Below are 21,300 nucleotides of genomic sequence, written 5' to 3'. Positions count from 1 at the left end.
AAGAAAAGTAAGGTTAGCTGTTTATGAGCTCATGCACACTACTGTGGTGCAGATAAGCCGACATCTGGAGACTGCAAAAGGAAATCTCTGATGGTTTTCAACATGGCCCGAGAGAGATGAAACAAGCCAGTGTAATTTAGAAGCCCTTGCCCTGTTGCCTGAAAATAAAATGTAAACAGTTAAAAAGCTTTTAACATTCTTTACTGTCACCTCAGTTGTCTGAAGACCTTACTTACCTATCCATCATCTGGTTTCTAAAAAAGTGAAAATTGAAAAAACTGTAAGTGTATTTAATAGCCTAGACACAGTCATGACTTGACTCCAGTTTCTTGTTAGACATTTGTTTTCAGTCCTGCAAGTTTGAATCTGCCAGGACCGGAATGCATAGGTGTTTGTTGCCGACAATTTCACAGTAACTTTGGGCTGGGCCTGGCTTTGAGCAAATCATATCAGTGATAATAAGGTCAAATTTCCTTCCATTACTTTTGGCTCGTCTAGCAAATAATTAGATCATATTTGGTTTCTAAAATCAGGGGATTTGTTACAGCCTTTGAACTTTTTGAAAATAAAAGGATGAGAAAAGTAAACTTGGCTGAGTGAATGGAAACTGCAGAATTTCTCCCAATTTTAACTTCTGAAAGCATCTCCTGGTCTCAGAGGTTGGAGTTGTGGAACAGAGCAGTAACTGAAGTCATGATTGGTAATTGCACTTTTAATCCAGTGGAAGCTACCTGAACAGCAGGTTCTTATTCTCCCGCTTGTTATTCTTCTAGGTCTGCATTTATTGTTCTAAGAATCTTTTTTTGTACCTGCATGTTTCTGCTTCTCTATTGCCTCCTCAAATAATTTCTTCCTATTACCAGCTGAAGAGAACAAACATTTGTCACTATATGCCTTTCTAACAAAAAATTTGTCTGAAAGAGTGGTGTATACATCAGCTATTTGAATCTGTATGTGTGACTATGTATTTAAATAAAATTCCTAGAGTGTTTTAAAAATGCATTCTGCCTCTCAACTTTTAACCATTAGAGTGTATCAGAATCTCCTGAAAGTTTATTCGCTGTCTTCTAGATCATTTTAACAATAATGTTTTACAGTAACTGACCAGGTAGCCTTCAGGACCTGAAGCCCATCTCATACTTATCCTCCTGTCAAAGATGACTCTGTCCTGAGCTGAGTGGTTTTGAGAGAGGAAAGACTGTTCCGGATAAAAATTTTCCAATTACTTTTCGCCAGGCACAATGCTGTGAACTGCACATGTATTACTCACCTAATCCTTGTCACAACCCCTAACAGTGGGGCACCAGAGTCAGGCCCGTGCTGTGGATCAGAAGCGACCATAAACAAGAAAATCCAATCTGTCTTCTGGCTTTCTTGAGGCAAGAAGTGAGGAAGAGGGCAGTGCAGAAATAGAGGGGAATGATTAAAGAAAAAAATTAAATCCTTCCCCTGATTCTTTTGAGTATAGTGTTAAACCTGTTTTTTTCTGCTCTGAGACCACCCAACTGATTTTTGAAACCTCAGCTTTCATGTTGAACATCTGGGCAGGGACAATGGGGGATCTCGGTTTTCTAAGACTAGAGCAGAAAACAGCCTGATACTGCCACTCCACTGACCTCCTGCTCTTCAGGCCTCCATTCAAAAGCAGTCTGCTTTATTTATATCTTTTTCAGTAAAGAAAAATTAAATTGACATGCCAAAGCCTGCAATTCTCAGGTTTTTCTTTAAATGTTATCTTTAAGGAGATTTACAAAAACAAGGATCTCTGTGGTTTTCTCCTGAAAGCCATAAGTGTTGGGAAAGCAGACTTAATGCTGAACTTTTTTACTTTTAAACTGTAAAAGATGTATCATGCTTTCTATGTATGTTTATGAGGAAGAAGCAATTGAATGATTTATTTTTTCAGTTCTGGCACACTGTGAGTATTCTGTGAAACATTTCTTTCTGATAAAGTAACAGAAAAGGTAGAATCAGCCTCCTTGCCTAAATAAATGAACATTATTGCGTATTTCTTCAAATAGTTGCATTTTTGAAGAAATAGTTGATGTGCTTTGGGGTAACTATGTAGGCAGCATACTGCTCTGCAGCTAACTCTCTTTATTTATAATCTATGAAGAAACTTAGCAAAATGTGTGACGCAAGTTGTCTAGAATGTTTTTAATGTAAGAATAATTAGGTATTATTACCATCACTGTATGTTCTGTCTCCACACACATATTGGCAAATATGCATACACACATAGACATAAATATACATATATTGATATATCCTTATAAATGAGATAAATTAACTTTTGTTTGAATATTCTGGACAACATCTTATGGCTTTGAATTCATGTGTTATCAATAAAGACATTTTTACTGTCTTGGGGCAAAAGCTAAGAGTTGAGTTCCTTAAAAATTGCCACTAGGCCAGGTGCAGTGGTTCACGCCTGTAATCCCAGCACTTTGGGAGGCCAAGATGGGTGGATCACCTGCGGTCAGGAGTTCGAGACCAGCCTGGCCAACATGGTGAAACCTCGTCTCTACTAAAACTACAAAAATTAGCCAGGCGTGGTGACGGGCATCTGTAATCACAGCCACTCGGGAAACTGAGGCTACTCGCTTGAACCCTGGAGGCGGAGGTTGCAGTGAGCAAAGATCATGCCATTGCACTCCAGCTTCGGTGACAGAGCAAGACTCTGTCTCAAAAAAAAAAAAAAAAAAAAAAAAAAAAAGAAAAAAAACCTGCCATTAAAAGACTTTCCAAATTATAATACCTAGAAATCCTACACTCACCTGTTCATTTAATTTTTCTTGTTTCTCCATAGAGTCCCCTTTACTTGGTAAATCACGGTGAGAGTGGACCAGTCAGATGCAACAGGTGCAAGGCCTACATGTGCCCATTTATGCAGTTCATCGAAGGAGGAAGAAGATATCAGTGTGGATTTTGCAACTGTGTGAATGATGGTAAGCAGTGCCGTTAAAAGCTCTTTGTGAAATTCTTTATTAAGTCAAATGTGTTGTACTTCTTAGTTTAGGAAAAGCATACAATCTTTTTTCTATATAGCAGTACCTTCTTTATAATTTCTCTAGAAGGAAACCAACTATGACAGGCTCTGTTTGGGAAATTTAAGCCCCTTTGAACCTTAGATAACTACATGAGCCACACATGGAAGTTGAAATGTTTCTTAGAAAACTAAATGTAGGGAGAAAATTTTTATTTCTTAATCCCCTTCCACAAAGCCTCAGTGAGAAAGAAAATAAGATTTTTACCTCTTGTGATTACAGATGATAAACTTCGGAGACGTCTCCTCTTTTTTCACTCCTCAAGGTTATTCTTGAATATGAGCTCATTGATACTTGGGAAAAGCTTAGGTATAACCAAGGGCTTTAACACTTACGTAGATTTTTTTTTTTTTCACGCTGATGTAAATGTTGGATTGTTTAAGGAGGAAGGAACATAGGGCTTTCTCATATTCATTGTATTTTGTTTTATTCCAGTATGAATTTACTGATGTTGAAGAAAACTGCAGCATTGCTGAAAGTGTTCTCACATCTATTACATTTATAACATGTCTCTGTATTTTTCATTATTTGTTGTTAAATGAGGTACATACTGATGCTGAGAACATTCTTATATTCATTGACATTTTTTGAACCATGTGATGATTATTATGAGTTTTCTTCTCTCTTTCTTATCTTTGTAGACAGGCTTCCCTGCAGGTAATTAGATCTGAAGAACATATAGCACTGTCTGCCTGTGAACACGTGGTTCTACACATGGGTGCTGGCTACTCCCTAATGCCAACTGAGCTGGGGACAGTGTTCCTCCTACATCGTTGCATTCATGGCATCTTGCCTGTGTGAGCATTCTTTGGTGGGAGAGCGCTGCTTGCCTTCTTGTTTCCCTGCCCTCTTATCTCGCACACACACAGTCCATGACTTTATCCAACTTAGGGTGCCAGAAACTGGCCTTGCAAGTGCTTCTCATGCAGACCTTTGGTCCGTTCTTAAATTCACGTTGCTGTGGAGTTGAATCATTGGCTTCTAGACTCATCCCAGACTATGGCCTAAGCCTCTTGGTACGTCTCTCTCCTTGCATTAACTGTGGCTTCCATGCAGTGCAAATTGGATATCCCATTGAGACCAGATTCTGTTAGTTCTCTACCCTTACTTCTCTTTCTAAGGAAGATCTTGTTTCCTCTCTCAACCTGGATGAAATCTGCATCCAAATTCATGGCTATCATTCAGTCTTGGGACCTGGATTTCAGGAACCCTGTGACAATTCATTTCTCTGTGCTTTAGTTTTAGAGGAAAAAATCCTGAGAAGGGACAGAGGCTTCTCCCAAAGCATTTGGACAGAGTCCTCCAGCGAGCCCACCAGCTCCTCAGATGTCTCCACCCAAGCCCCCAACTTCCTTAGAAAGGTGACCAAAATCATAACCACCATGAAGAACAGCAAGGATCTTCAGTTTGCTGTGACTCTTTGGCCTCCTACCCAAAGTGTCGGCTCAGGGCCTTAAAAGGCCCAGCCACTTCCAGGAGGAGAAAAATGACTCAGAATTCTTGTGTCTCAACACAGCAGATTATGTTCCCTCAGGTATCCATTTCTAGGAAGCTGCCATGTTTATTTTCCAATAGAATTATTCATACTAGGCTTAAATATTTGTCCCTATAAGGAAGCCGGACTCCCATAGATGTATGCTGACACCTATCTTCTTCATTTAGGTTTAACAAAGACAGAGGTTTGTTGGAGTTAGAAAGGATCCAGCAGGCTTGCTTTCGTGGTTCCACTCTTATTTCCTTGCAAAGTGTCCAGAGATTGCCCAGTGGGGAGTGTGTGTGGTCAGAGACATGCAGGAAGACAGGGGCCAAAGGGTGGTGCATGATTTATGGTATGACTTGAAAGTTGGCTTATAAAAGATGATAGACAATATTAAATGCTAATGAATATAAAATAAAATTTAAAAGGAAAACATTTCACATATTACATTTCTGTGTGTAGATGAGAATGAATTGTATGTTATACTATGTGGAAACTACTGTACTATGCATTCTAAGATAGCCAAGGCAGCATCCTCCGTCTCATCTAAATGTAGCAAAATAGCAATTGAAGACCCTCAAAGCTTACTTAGCTCAGCTGAGCCTGTCAGTTTTTACTTCTGTAATCTTTTCAAGAAGTTGAATCTTCCAAATTCAGAGATCCATATGTGCATAAGAACCTTATAAAACCTACTTTAAAAGAAATGGCCATGATACAGTAACAACATAGAAAAATCAAGCCTCGGTGGGTTTTTTTTTTTTTTTTTTAAAGAGAACAACCTCAGAAAACAGGCTTGTTATTCTTATGTCAGTTTCACAGCTAAAAATAAATAATGCCGAATTGTTGATTTAAAAACGAGATGCATTATTTGTACAGTTTTTACGATGGTAATGTTGTTCTTTACAAAAAGCTTAAAACCAGAGCATTGGTAGTTTTTCTGAATACTTTTATTGGCAGTGGTTTAGTAGCCAGCCCTATTAATCTCAAGGCAACAGGAGTTCGTTATTACAGAGATACCAGGCCATATTTGTCCAAGTGTTCAGTATGTGACTCATAAGTGTTCCTGTGCTATTGGATGACTTCCAGATCTTTGCCAGAACTAACCTTCTTAGACATTTGAATCAAATTAAAGTTCCTTAGCTGAGATCTTAGTGGTGTAGTCTTTCCCTAATACAGTAATCCTCTCCACTTTAAGCCCAAACATTAAAAGATTACCATGCAAACTCCACATGGGTGAAGACATCTCTTAATTAAAGCATAATAAATATTGTAGTTCATAGTATAGTTCAAATAACGAATGTTTATTTCTGTTAGGTATATTAAAAATTCAAATAGAAAAGCCAGAATTCTTTTTAAAAGAGGTAATAAAATGGGGACAATTGAATTTGGGTTGTGACAACTTAAAAACACCAATACTTTTATACCCTGTTTCTCTAGGATGGTCTAAATCATAAACGTTCTTTGTCATCAATAACTTATAGAAGAGGAACCCTCCTCTTTTCCAAGACATATTTTTGAAATAGTAGGTATTTACGATATGCTACATTCCAGCTTTAAAATACATTTTTTCTGATGCTAACTCCTTTCCTCCCATAATAAATTTTGAGAACTTACTAAATTGTCTGTTTATGAAAACAAAATATTTTCTTTCCTATTTTGTTTTTATTAGTTCCATCATTCTATTTCCAACATCTGGACCACATTGGAAGAAGACTGGACCACTATGAGAAACCAGAGTTATCTCTAGGATCTTATGAATATGTTGCCACTTTGGATTATTGCAGAGTAAGTGTTCCCAGAACTTCAAGTGTTTATACATTGATGTTAAATTCAAGTGAATAACTTTCATATGTAAAGAACTGACTCTTGATTCGCAAACAAAGCATTTTGTGGTACCGTGGAGTGATAGAAATGCATAACACACAGATCCCATCTTCTAGGTTGTTAACATGATTCAACTGCCAAACCATCTACTGGAGGGATTATTTTTAAAAGCTGAAATGTGATGTTAGAAATAGAAAATAATAATTTCTGTTCCCTGCCAGACAGAATATAGCTGGTTCTTAATGCAATAGTTCCGTATGGTGCCTCTGCCTCCCTTATTCTGTAAAGAGTCTCAGAAAACTTCCCATCCAAGAGAAGAGCTCAACCAAACTTGTTAGTAGGACTATTGACGTGTTTCTGTGCCTCCCTTCACTCCTGTTGCTACCACAATGGTTTGGGCTCTCAGAATCCCCCTTACACTGTCTATCTCAGCAGGCTGAGATCCTCGCCTTTGATTTTTCTGCTCTATAATGTGACCATAAGACACGCCCCCACACTCACTGCCTCCCATAAACCTCTATTGGTTATTTCTTTTCTAAAAAATTAAATTTAAAAAGATTTAGCTTTCTTTATAAGGCCGTTAAGCATTGCCCCCCAAACTATCACCTCAGCTGTATCTTCAGTTATACAAAACTTTTCACAATGTACTCTGAACTCAGCCCCTTTGACAATTCCATGCCTTTATACCAGATGTTCATTTGACCAGAATATCTTTCCATTCTCCTGTCATATCTATACATACCCCAACTGGCAAACCCCTCCCTTTTCTGTAATGCCTGGCTGAAATTTTATTGTGTGTATGCATATGCAACTTTCTCTGTCTTTTTCATGGTAATTATTTACTATAGCTTCTGTTTTTTCACGGAATTTGGTCTGTATCTCTATTTTAGCATTTATCCCCATGGAATTTAAATCTTCTTACATGTCTGCCATCTTCATAGATTCTGATATCCTAGTCATCTTTATGACATTTACCACACTATCTGCCACAGGATAGGAGTTGATCAGTGTATGTGGAATGAATAAAAGAATGAATTTGCGGATATCACTATTCCCAGGACTAGCCATTTCCCTTGTCCAGTATCACAATGACACCATTATGGGTACCTTGCAGGGCTTTAAAATTCTTCACTGATTTGAAAATCACATCTTCTTGGGTATCGTTTGGATTTCAGCACATATCTGAAGCACCATGTGTGGACTTGAAGAAACAGGTCATTCTAACTTATTTTCTTATTTTCTCTTCTAAAAATGAGTGCCTACTAATGCCCAATTCCCAGAAAACAGCTTGTGACCCACAGATTTCTTTCATAGATGTTTGCAAGGGGAGCAGTCATGTATTGAGTATAGATGATAATGAACATTTTTCCTAACTAGAATTTTTTTCAGTTGACTGGGCCTTAAAATTTTTTCTGTTAACATAACTTATTGCATTTATTTTGCTGCTTCATATGATTATTTTGCAATATATTACACAGAACTAGTTGTTAAAATGTAATGCATTATTAGTTTAAGATATTGCAACATCTGAACATACTTGGGGAAATTTAGGAATATTTTTGCTACAGATGCTTTATTTTAGGCAAGAAGCATGTCCTAAAATACAGTGACTTTTAGACAGTTTATGTGTTCCTAATTGCTGTTAACTGAAGGAGAATCATTGGGCAACACACAAACATTTAATGTTTTAATTAAATGTAAGAAAGCCATTGTAACTAATGATGGAAAATTTGTTCGCTGATCTTTGCAACCATAGTATAAATCTAACCCTGCTCTCAGTTTCTAGTTCTCTGCCAAAAAACCGACATGATCTTGATTATATGCTTTTTTAGTAGAAACTTAGGCAGAGAGTCAAATCTGTTTCTGGGAACAAAAGTCTTAGTATCTTCAAACTCTGTTATCTGGAAATATTCCAGAAGTCTAATTGATGGGAAATCTCGCCCAGCCAGGCAAGGAACCAAATAAAAATTGTACATTTTGAAGAACCTTTTGTAAGCATAATCTTCCTTTTATTATTCCAAGTAGAGTTCATAATAAATATGCTGTAAACATCTTCAAATTTAATTATAATTTAAAATGTAAATGAAGTATAATGATGAGTTGGCTTAGCTATTCAGACAATGAAAAAACTTATTTAATTTGTACGTGTATTTTTTACACCATGCACTTGGAAAGAGGAATTACAAAATCACATTTTCCTATTCATCTTGGCTCACCTTAATGTTGATTTTAGATAGTAAAATTAACATTTATTGAACATTTACCATGTGTCAAGCTGTAGGCTAAATTCTTTCTATGTATCGTATCGTTTAGTCCTCACGGTGAACCCATGTGGTGCGTACCATCATTATTTGAGGAAACTTAGGCTTAGAGACTGCGTAAGTGCCAGCTTCAGGCCATACATCCAGAAAGTAATGGAGCCAGACTGAAAACCGTATCTGTGTGACCACAGAAGCCCTATTTTCTAATCAGTACATTGTGTATATGTGAGCAAGTATTAACACAATCATCCTGGAGTTGCCTTGGAAAAAAAAGGCCTCAGCTTTGTCATATAACTGAGAGTTCGTCATTAATAAGTTTATGGAATATATCTACGTGTAAAGTGTACTTGAAATGTGAAGTCTCCTTCCAAGTCAGCTTTTTTTTTCTTTTCTTTTCTTTTTTTTTCTGAACAAAAATGTAGTTTCTTCACTTAATTCACTTTGACATTACCAGATGCCTAACATGTCTGAGGTACTTGTCTGTGTGCTGTAAGGCATAACAAAATTAGCAGGATGATAAACCTACTCTCAAGGTACTTACAACGTATAGACCTGATAAGAAATGTATATAATTTTGATATAAACTCAAATATGATAAATGCTGTAAGAATAGAATAATCGTAGTGCCATAAGAAAACAGGATTGGGAAGGCTTCATAGAGGAAGTGACGTTTGAGCTGATTAAACTATGAGCCTGGACACGGTAACTAGAACAGTGAGCAGAAACAGTTTCACAAACATATTGAGAATTTACTCAGATTTCTTTAGGGGCTAGGCAGACATTGTAGATGAAGTGACGTGGACCAGGATAATTACAGAGTATATTTCCCCTTCCCTCAAAACACATTCAAATTCAAATATATTTTGAAACACTATGCCAAGCAAAACACTTTCCAGCCAAATTCTTGGCTTAAGCCCACTAGTCTGTGACTTCTGGACAGGAGATATTTTGGAAATGTCAGCCACTTAAATTGTTGGGAGAACGCGTATTGGGAATAATGGGAAATAAAGCTGGGACGTTGTTTTGAGACACAGTCTATCTTTTTATTTTCCCCTGGGTCCAGCATCGTATCTTTGATTTCTTAGGTTTCTATACATGTTTGTTAAATGAGTCATGGTAGGTCTTGAGTGTCAGGCCATTGAAGAACTTACATTAATTCAGTAGGCCATGAGAACAATTAAAGGTGAAGGTGGAGTTGTTCCATTCATTCATCCATTAACTCAGTCAACAGTTAATGAACACTCTTTGTGGTGCCATGCTCTGTGCTAGGCTCTGAGGACTCAGTAAACTTCCTGTTCTCAGAGAAGGTAGCATTGTGATCTATATTGAGCATCAGACAGTTTATTCTGACAGCAGTCTGTATAATGAGAGGAGATATTAGAGGCAAGGGTGCATTAGAAATTAATGTAGTTGTCCAACTAAGAGAAAATGAGGGTAGTATGATAATTCCCAAAAAAATTAAAAATAGAATTACTGGCCGGGCACAGTGGCTCATGCCTATAATCCCAGCATTTTGGGAGGCCAAGACGGGAAGATCACGAGGTCAGGAGTTTGAGACCAGCCTGGCCAACATAGTGAAGCCCCATCTCTACTAAAAATACACACATACACACATAAAAATTACCTGGGCATAGTGATGGGCGCCTGTAATCCCAGCTACTTGGGATGCTGAGGCAGGAGAATCGCTTGAACCCGGGAGGTGGAGGTTGCAGTGAGCCAAGATCGCACCACTGCACTCCAGCCCGGGTGACAGTGCGAGACTCCATCTGAAAAAAAAAAAAAAAAAAAAAAATTGAATTACCATATGACCTAGCAGTTTCACTTCTGGGTGTATACCCAAAATAATTGAAAGCAGAGTCTCAAAAAGATATTTGTATATCCATGTTCATAGTAGCAGTATTCACAATAGCCAAAAAGGAGGAAGCAACCAGGTATCTATCGACAGAAGAATGCATAAGCAAAATGTGGTATATATGTATAATGGAATATTATTCACCCTCAAAAAGGAAGGAAAGTCTGACCCATGCTACAACATGGATGAATGTTGAGGATGTTATACTAAGTAAAATAAGCCAGCCACAAGAAGGATAAATATGGAGTGATTCTATATGAGGTATGTAGAGTAGTCAAATTCCTAGAGACAGAACATGGGATGGTGATTGCAAGATGCTGGAGAGAGGAAACAGAGGTTGTTTAATGGGTACAGTTTCAGTTTTGCAAGCTGAAAAGCATTCTGTGATGGATGGTGGTAATGGTTGCACAGCAATGTGAGTGTACTTAATGCCACTGAACTGTACACTTGAAATGGTTAAGATGGCAATTTTTATGTTTTCTTTGCCACAATTAAAAATAATAGAAAAAGAGAAATTGAGGATCTAAATTTGGCTACTGGAACTAAAAGAGCCACATGGGCCTTCACAATTAACTGGTTGTGGATGCTAAATGAGGTGGACAAGTCCATGGAGACAGAGAGATTTCGAGCCCAGGTTATTTTAGCTTATTGTGTTTTTTTATAAGTTTCTTATAGGAAAGACCAGTATAGTGGGAGAAATGTTGTCATAATCTCTAAAATTTTCAGTCTATAGTGCTGGCAGAACTTTTATATGGATGTGTAGTTAATTGGAATGCTGGTCTTGAGCTCAAAAGGAATCACGATGAGAGAGAATTTGAAGAGTTGCCTATATAGAGGTGCTGGTTAAAACTGAGCAAATGAACAAGATTTCTGTGATGGACGTGGGTGGGAGGAGAGAAGTTGGATAAAGATGAGAAAATAAAAAACAGAAGCAACAGTTAGAGAACTGGGAGAGGAAATGATGTTCCAGTGTCCTGGCAGCTAAGAGAGCCAAAGTGGTCTGGTGTGCCTAAAGTTGCAAGGAGATAGAAGAGATCTAGGATGAGAGCTGGATTTTTATTTCAAGTCACTGTAGTTTGCAGTCTGGATGGTTCAGTGACCTTAAAGAGGGCAGTTTTAGTAAGCCGGCATAGAAAACCAGCATTTTATAGAGTACAAACATGTTAAGCTTGGCTGGACAAAGCCAGCTGGATTGAATGGGTAGGGTAATAGATTAAGAAAGCTAATGATAAAGCCCTGACAGTTACCTAGGCACAAGATGACAAGCTTTCAGATGGTTATGAGTAGGGATGGGCCAAAACATCGTTAAAGAATCATTCTGAAACTGAAAACAATGGGACTCAGTTATTGAAGGAAAAGGAACAGCCCAATCTAATTTCACACTTTCAAGCCTTGAGTTGGCATGTAGTGATGTTATTCCCATATAGAGAAATGGGAAGAGAATGTGATTTAGAGGAGTGATGAACTAATTTTGAATATTTCAAAAACCAGTTATAGTGAAGCATTTCTGTAGAAATGTGCAAATTGGAGATATGGAAAATATTCCATGAGGAATTGGTAATGCTGATAGAAGAGATTACAAGAATGGTACAGCACACTTGGGTTTGTCACAAAGAGGTTTGGTTTAACTAATGGAAATGGTTGTTATTTTCATCCATTATATATGCTGATATAAATCAGCATAAGTCTATGCTGTGAATTAAAGTAGGTGTGAACCAGGAATGATTTGCAATAAAAAGTATTCACATAGACAGCAGAGTTCCTTCATTTCTTTGTTGGTCTGATTTTGGTAAAAGTTTTCAGGATGATGATTTTTAAGTCCTATAATTTGTTTTTATTTAAAATGAAGGATTTTGTTTTAAAAAGTTATATCTAGCCTTGTAGTGGATATAGAATGAATCAGTAAGATAATTTACAGACATTGTTGTCTAATTTTAAAATAATTACAATACAATTTTAAAACATTTTTGTTTATTTATTATAAAGTTAAAAATTAAGCTGGTCTAAATTCTTTATTCTGTAGTGTAGGTCACTAGAGTTGTTTGCCTGTGGCTCTCTTTTCTAAATATTTTGTAAGATGCAGCTGAAGGATCACTTCCTAAAAGCTGTTTGAACACCAGCCAGTAAAGGGACCAGCAACTAAAAAACATTTTCATAGCAGCTGCTGTATGTCACAGTGATTGTTTTAAACAGATAAAAGGCCTAACATTCTATGTTACCACAAATATGTAAAAAACTAGGTCAGTGCTTAAAAATATAGTACAGTTTTTAAAAGTATACAGTTATATTTTCCTAAACAATTTCATATCTTTAAAATGGAAAGAGCTGATAGAAGAAGAGAGTCTAAAATAGTGACATCCAAGTTAATGAAGTTTTATTACAGTTTCAAAAACGAACACTATTGTGTGTACTCTTTTTTAATATAATTTGTTAGTGTGCCAAACATATTTCGACCTGTAAGGCAGAGAGTTACAAGCAAGTCTGGCCTTAATTCTGTACTTTCCCTTTAGCAACTGTAATAATAAAGCTTTGCAAAAGTGAACCTTCTGTGCTAGATGTCATAATAGTGTCTAATTCAATACTGACCCAAGTCATACCCTGAAAAATAAACAACTTCTTTTATCTTTTTAATAGCATCTGAAACCAGATGCTCTAGATATTCTGGAAAAATGATTTAATTCCACAGATGCTATATCGTAAATATTAAATGAAACATCTAATAACTTTCAAGAATTTCTGATGAGTATTGACATTTGATTATGCAATGTATTTACTTTATATCTATTTATGTGATGTGTTTGCTTTCTATAGAAGAATAAGCCTCCCAATCCACCAGCCTTTATCTTCATGATTGATGTTTCATATAGTAACATAAAGAATGGACTTGTCAAGCTCATATGTGAAGAATTGAAGACCATGCTGGAAAAACTTCCAAAGTAAGGGAACTGTCATTCTTTTTACAACTTATACATTATTGCCTCATTAATTTATTGGCCGGAAGATAAGTGCTGAATGACCAATTGATATTTTTTGCTAATGAGGACATTGGGTAATTAGTCATAAATCAAACAGCACCATTGTTTTGAGTCCTTAGAAAGTTAGAGTGATCTTTTGTACAAAGCAAAGGAAACAAACTGGTAAAAAAAAAAAATGCTATGGTAAAAAACATTCAAAGTACATTATAAATTATGAGAAGAATCCCAACAGTGTGGTGGAAAAGACGTTGGATGTGTTACTCACTTTTCAAAGCATTGATTTTCCAGTGGAAACTAGTAGTTGCTGAGCATGGCAGAGTTCGAAGGGATGACAGGAAACTGAACTGTTGTCTTATGGCAGAGATGGTAGATTTTTAAGCAGTTTCCTTTTGCCCTTATGATAAGTTGTCCAACCCATTTGCAGCTTTACTGCCTCTGTGTCCTGTAACTTAACAGCCTGAGATGCACCACATTCCTTGCATTGCAAGCGGGCAGCAAGGAAAGGTGGGAAACTAATTCTAATAGCTAACAGATGAACATACCCTCGACCTTAGTCAAGACTTCAGACTGTGTTTTAAAAAGGCTGTTTGGCATATTACCTGCTTTAATACAAAGAAGTAAATCAAACTGATGGCAATCTTACCATAAGAAGTATAAAGTTACACACATGCACAGCCCAAAACAAATTTCAGGGGAGAAAAAACAACCAGATTTGTTTTGAAAGATAAAGAGGAAAAAATGTATCTTGGCTTGAATAAAAGCTTTTAAGAGAGATATTTAGAATCTAGCAGGGAATAACTAGCACTATCCTTTTATTTTTCTGTCTTATTGCCTCTCCTGAAACTAATATCAAACATGGCTATTTTCAAATTATCTTATTATAAAAGCTAGTTGTTTAGGATGAGGAATAACATCTAGTAAGGAGATTCATGAGCAGGGAGAATGCCATCCCTCATGCGAGGAAATACGAACAGGCTGGGAAATGTTGTCTGTAACTTAGTCCCTACGTGTCCCATCCTCTCCCTGAACATCAGCAATCTTTGTTCTGGAAAAGGATGTTTTTCTGGAGGGTGGGATGTTGGCTTCAGCCCTTAGAGCTCCATGAATCTTTGGGTCCCCACCCCTCTATATTCTTTGCACGTATGACTGGTGCTTTGGGAGGTGTGAGGCTCAGATAAACGAACTCTGGACCTCCCAGGAGTAGTTTTGTTTGTATCTGTGAAGCTGAAGTCATAATATTTTCAAAGATGGTTTGGAAAAGCAGTGGGGATGTTTAAAAAACACCGAGTTAATTTCAAACTAAATTATAAAATGAAGAATGAGCTGGGCGCAAGTTGAAGATGGTGGCATAAGAAAGTCATCTGATGCCTGCAGATGTGTTTGTGACTGTAGTTTCCCTTACCTTATTCTTAAGGAAACTTGAGAAGTATGGATTTTCCACTGAATATGATATATTTTATTACAGAACTCTCTCATGGGGCTGGTTTAATCTGAATTTTGAACTTGATTAGCATGAAAGAAAACTACTCTAATTTCTGGAAATGGTCTTTCTCTCTTTTCCTTCTCTCAAATTAATCCATTATCCTAGACAGTTACTTCACCAGTCCCTTGTTCCTTATCAACGCTGGTGATATGAAGCTAATAGCCTTTGATATAAGTTATGAAATCACACTCTTTCCTTTGGTGTCATTATAACTTTATTTCCCATTGGAGCAGAGATGTGTGACTTTGTAAAGATAGGAGAAAAAAATGAAAGGATACTGTTGGTTTTTCTCTGCCACTATTCCGATCTCTCTTTTAAAAGATTTTATTCAAGCCAATTACCTTTTTCTCCTTTATCTTTTAAAACAAATCTGGTTGTTTGTTATCCCCTGAAATTTATTTTGGGCAGTGCATATATGTAACTTTGTTTTTTTAATGGTAAGATTGTCATCAATTTGATCTACTTGCCAAACAGCTTTTTGAAAAGCACAGTCAGAAGTCTTGATTAACATTTTAGGGTGTGTTAATCTATTAGGTGATCTTTTGAAAAAGGAAGGCCTCATTCTTTACTATTTAACTTTGAATTTATACCTTTGGCCTCTCAAGGTCACCAGACTTTTCTGACTTCTCTGGAACAGGAAAGAAAAGATTTGAAATGTTTCATCTGTTATTCAGTTCAAACTCTTTAGTTAATTTGGTTTTTTTTTTTGTCTGTCTGTTTTTAATGCTGCTGTAACTAAAATGTTCCCAATGCTAGATCTTAAAATTTTCTGGTTCATCTAGTTACTAAAGTCTTCTGTATTGCTCTGTCAGGTTCATTCCATGATGGGGCAAGCATGAGAGAAGTAATCATTGAAAAAAAGAACATCAACGTATTAGTCTTTATGAAATCTCTTATATAACTTCATAAAACTTGTCTAGAATTAATATAAAGGAGAGGCTGAAAATTAGTTTTCTTCTGGATATGATTTAATAAGGCAGTTATACTGTTGAAGAAAATTTTAGGACAGTTCTGTTTCTCAAACAAATTAAAAAAAAAAAATTCCCATGGAGACCAGGACTAATATTTTGCAATAATGTAGGATGTTCTGATTAGATGCTTTTAAAAAACATTAATTTTGATCTTAAGTGAACCCTGTGAATCCCAGGATACTCCTTTCCCATCACTTGAAAATGTCCAAATCCAATGGGAAATAGTAATCTAGATTTTCCTCTGTAGATTTTCTTTTGTGTCTTTTGCCTTAGTTGATTCTAAATTAACTATTAAAAGAGAATAAAAGCCCTTTGTGATTAGCTGGGATATTTTTCACCTAATGTCATAAAAAGTTTTACTGGGAAATGGGAGCTTAACTAGTGGAGTGCTGGTAAAAAAAAAAAAGTTCTCAAAAAAAAAATAAATAAATAAAATAAAGCCTTGATTTGTAGTGTTAGCTCAATCCATGGTGTCAGTGCTTCTAGCCAGGCTGGTTCTAAACTATCAGGGTGACATCACTAAACTGGAGTTGGGAAGAAATGTATACTATTGAGTTATCAGTTGGGGCTCTAACTTGCCATCCCAAGTCCAGTTTTTCACCATCATTATAATCATCCTCAATAAAATACTGAATTCCCCACATTGTACTTGACCCTCAGGGGACAGATAACATAAGCTTTGGATCCTGCCCTTTATTAGCATGTAGTCAGGGATTCATGAAATGTTTACTAAAAGATACCTTATGCTAAGAGCCCAATGAGAATGATTTATAGGTGTTTAGAAGAGGAAATGACTTCTAATTGGTAGCATCAGGGGAGATTTCACAGAGGAGGAAGAATTTGCAATTGGTTTTGAAGAGTAAGATTCAAATGAATCGGGTGGGGGTTGGGGCGAGCATGGATGCAGTATAACATAGTGGTTAGTTGCATAAAGTTGCACCATTTAGGATATTGAGGTGTGTGTGTGTGTCTCTGTATGTGTAGTTAGAAAGAACAGGGATTCTCATTTCTGAAAGCTTTGCAACTGTCCAGAATATAAACAGTTTCCAAGTGCTTTTGGAAGGGATTATGAGAATCTATTTAAACTGCCCAGTGAAGAACAAATACCCTCAGTTAGTGAAGGAAATAGAGAAGAAAACACAGTTCAGAGTCAGTACCTTATCAGCCTATACTCTGTTGACATATCAAAGAAATTGGTAAGTCTGCAGCAGAATCAGCAATTTGAACTTGAGATACTTCCATCTAGATACTTCCATTTTCCTCTCCCTTGTACTCTTTAGGCCATATACAAAATTTAGAAGCTGGGCAAACCAGGTTCCTTTTCAAGAAAGTTGTCCTTTAATCAAAATAAATTATGCTGACATCTAATGGTCAAAGAAAGTGGCATGTATGTTTTGTGTCTTTCCCTTAACCATTGAGCACTACATAATATTCTCCACTGAAAATTAGTAAGGGCATCAATAATATCTAGGTGTTTTCTTTTAGAGGAGAGAAAAATAGACTGTACAATGCACTCAGCAAGCATGAAACTGAAATTCAGACCATGAAATTCTGAATGTACTTACTATAGACTGTAGACTGGAATGAGAGCATTCATGTCTTTACACTTAGAATACTAAGGCCTCATTTTGGAATTCCTTGAAAAAGAAAATCTACTTTTTGTTAAAGTTTTGGAGCTTTGGAGCTTTTTAAAAGTGCTTTGCCATGACCATCATAAATGGTCACCTAATAACAATTACACTGTCATTTTATAAATGTAACTTACTTTATATATTTATACTACATGTTTATAAGGTATATAGTTCCCCAAATCTAGCCTGTTTTCTGTTGAGATTCTCTGATGTGTAAGAAAAGAATCAGAGAAGAGGAGCAAGTGTTTTCTCAGTAAAAGCAGCTGTCCTCTTAGTAATATGAGTGTGGCTTCCTCATCCCTGGCTTCAAATATTCCATTTGTTCTTCTGACCTTCTGGTGACTTTTGAGAGAGCCTTGTTTATAAGGAATGTAATAAGCCTAGCTTATTCATGAAAAAAGCATTATTGTTTTCTATAGATTGAAAATAAATATATTACAGAAATATGAACAAGTGTTTACTTGATTTTTACCTAGAATTTTGAGGATTTTTTTCCTTATCAGTTTATTTTTGTAATAACTCCTATCCCCCATTGCCATGACTAGTATTGTTTACACCTGGTAACAGAAAGTAAGATAAAAACTTTAAACATGTCTTTATGTATTTTATAGAAGACACACTTACTGAATTTCAGGTAGAAATCTCCTTTTCATTCTAAATTTATAAAGCATCTCAAAAACTTTTTTTTTTCCTTACAGGGAAGAGCAAGAAGAGATGTCTGCAATTCGAGTGGGTTTTATCACGTATAACAAAGTTCTCCATTTCTTTAATGTGAAGAGTAATCTGGCCCAGCCTCAGATGATGGTGGTGACTGATGTTGGAGAAGTCTTTGTTCCTTTGTTGGATGGTTTCCTTGTCAACTATCAAGAATCTCAATCTGTGATTCATAAGTAAATATCAAGTGTATTATAATTTAAAAGTAAATCAGGTGTCTGTCTTTCATTGCACCATGTTTTGATTCAATCATACATTGTTTTATCATTAGCAAGGGGGTTTTAAGGCATGGATTATTAAACTCTATCATTTATGTTAAGTCCGTCTTTTTAAAATATAGACCAGTATCTAAGAGAAAGAATTTTTTAAATACTCAAACATTCAACCCTATCGGTTCTTCCTCTTTTTCTGGAAAGGTATTGCAAGGGAGATATTTCCTGTATGTGGATGAATGTATTAATGATGATGGTCATAACTGAAGATATAGCCACTGTTCCAAGAATTTATGGTCTAAGAGATCAGTAATGCAGTGAATAGAAAAAATATCTACAAAGAGTGATTTTGTAAATGTTCCATTCAAATCATAGATTTTGGTGCCAAGCCATGCTAAGATGTCATTTTCTAAGGAAAATTACCTATAGGTGTTGGTGTCAAATAAATACCATATGTGTTTAGGCTTGAAATGTCAGTGATTTAATGCTTGAAGTGTATTAAAATATGCTAAACATTTCAAACCTTTTGCTTACTCATGTCTTATAGTTTGTTGGACCAGATTCCAGACATGTTTGCAGACTCTAATGAAAATGAGACTGTCTTCGCTCCTGTCATCCAGGCTGGCATGGAAGCACTAAAGGTGAGAAGAATCCACTTCTGATTGCTAGTAAATACATTTTAAAAACAGAGAGACACAAAGAAAGAAAGTTTCATTTATGAAAGAAAATATAGTCTTCATTAAAACACGTGGGTCACTAGAAGCTATTCCAAACTTCCACTCAAATCTCAGGAGGAAACGGCCAAAACCACAGATTGCTCCCAGCGTGTCCATTCCAGCACTGTTAGCATCTGAGCAACTCATTTTGCCAGGATTTCCAGTTTAGCTCCTCCCTCTGGCTTTTATATGAACTTTATATGGTCTATTTTAAAATTAGTCCAACAATATCAGATCTACCAGATTACCATATCACCCTCCACAGCCATGGAATTTTCAAACATGCCAGGCCAAGGTCTTGTGACAGTCAATGACAGAGATGTGAATGCTGATTGCCAGAAGTAGATGAGAGGTTGGCCATGTCTTCAGTTGGGAAGCTGAGCCCAAAATGACTCTGATCATTCTCATAGTAATGAAGACAGTAAACTGAAGAAGGCATAATGATTAAAAAGCACTCACTCTCGTGCCTGTAATCCCAGCACTTTGGGAGGCCAAGGTAGGCGGACCCCTGAGGTTGAGAGTTCGAGACCAGCCTGACCAACATGGAGAAACCCTGTCTCTACTACAAATACAAAATTAGTCATGTGTGGTGGCACATGCCTGTAATCCCAGCTACTTGGGAGGCTGAGGTGGGAGAATCACTTGAACCTGGGAGGCGGAGGTTGTGGTGAGCTGAGATCGTACCACTGTACTCCACCCTGGGCAACAAGAGCGAAACTCCGTCTCAAAAAAAAAAAAAAAAAACCCTCACTCTAAATCATCATTATTACCTTAACACAAGAGTCAAACCACTTTGGCCATGACAGCTAGTTTCTAAAATTAATTTTAAAATGTTGTTATTAAAGCTAAATTTAAATTAACTTTTAAAATAAACTGCTTAGTAATAACAACAATAACAGCAACAACTGTATTACAGAACTGAGTTTATGAAACACTTCCCACATAATTTTTTATCTAAATGCATAACTTGGTTCTAAGACAGTGATTCTTGTTGGGTTTTTTTAATCTGCAAGAGTATTCATTTATGGGATCAAAGGCTATTGTGGATATCACTCAAAAAGTCTCAGAATATATGTTAATTTAACATAAAATTAATAACAAATATCATAAAGCAACTTGAAGATATTAGGGCTCACCTAACAGAAGCAAACAAATAATTGGTTGGTCTTCAAAAAAAAGGGAATTTGTTTTATTCCATGTTACTACAAACAAATATCTTCTGTTTCAGTTTGAAAGGATTATTTTTGTTATACATCACCATACAAGTTTTTCTACTCTAAGAAGTTAGGACTGGGAATAATATTACGTTCATGGATTTGTGTGTGAAAGGAAGGATGAGTAGATAGTCATTAGCTAATATTTCACCAATTAAGAGAGCATAGTAAAGTAGAATTGTACAGCCCAGGCTGCCAGAGGATCTGAGTGTAGAGTCCCAGCTCAACCCCATGTTTCATTTCTAAAAGGGAGCAATGCTGTCTTACAACAATGGTTTCCACACTGGCAGTCCACAAGAGGTCTAGACGCTGCTTGACAGCTTAAAAGGAAAGATGTATAAAGCAAATTGTGTACATGCATTCTATGTATCTGAAATTTGATACTAATTATGATACATTATGAAAAGCACTATGTTCTTTAATAGCCATGTTCTCCAAGGTTGCTTATGCAGTCCAACGACTGCAGCAATCAGTATAGTCAGCTATCAGCCAGTTTACTAGAGTCCAGCTCTTTTCAGCCGATGTGATGTTTCTTCGTATCTTTTGCATCTTATTTTTTGTTATATCTGTAATTTTATTGTGATAGTAATGTATATTTTTACCTTGACATTTTAAAATGAGAATAAACATATCTAAATATATAACAACTCATGATAACTTCATAAATACAAAGTTAATGAGTAGTATAATAGTGTTCTTACAAAGTAGAATGAACTATCTTTATAAAAGGTACATAACTCTTTTTAAATAGATAAGGAACTACCTTTACAAAGTGACACTGTTGGACGTAATGTCAATGGCAGTTACTGCCATCCCTGCTGGCACAGTAAACATTGTTCTCCCCAGTGCCAGTTTCATGCAGAGGGTGCATGATGCTCCACTGCTATCCCTGCCCCGAGGCTGCTTACAGTGTGTTGGAAGAG

General features: G+C 36.4%; 1 protein-coding gene across 3 annotated transcripts in view; it reads left to right on the top strand.

Annotated features, from left to right (window-relative positions):
* The window catches only part of SEC24D (SEC24 homolog D, COPII coat complex component), a 112,332-nt gene that overhangs the window by 61,667 nt on the left and 29,365 nt on the right, over window positions 1-21,300 (top strand). For all 3 annotated transcript variants that reach the window (XM_010364856.2, XM_030917614.1, XM_030917622.1), the window contains exons 9-13: window positions 2,810-2,948; window positions 6,194-6,309; window positions 13,273-13,397; window positions 18,220-18,411; window positions 18,995-19,088. In XM_010364856.2, the coding sequence (XP_010363158.2) occupies window positions 2,810-2,948; window positions 6,194-6,309; window positions 13,273-13,397; window positions 18,220-18,411; window positions 18,995-19,088 (666 nt within the window). The remainder of the gene's footprint in view (window positions 1-2,809; window positions 2,949-6,193; window positions 6,310-13,272; window positions 13,398-18,219; window positions 18,412-18,994; window positions 19,089-21,300) is intronic.

Source organism: Rhinopithecus roxellana, chromosome 2, assembly GCF_007565055.1.
Source record: "Rhinopithecus roxellana isolate Shanxi Qingling chromosome 2, ASM756505v1, whole genome shotgun sequence".
Lineage (NCBI taxonomy): Eukaryota > Metazoa > Chordata > Mammalia > Primates > Cercopithecidae > Rhinopithecus > Rhinopithecus roxellana.
This window is presented reverse-complemented; position numbering and strand designations above follow the sequence as displayed.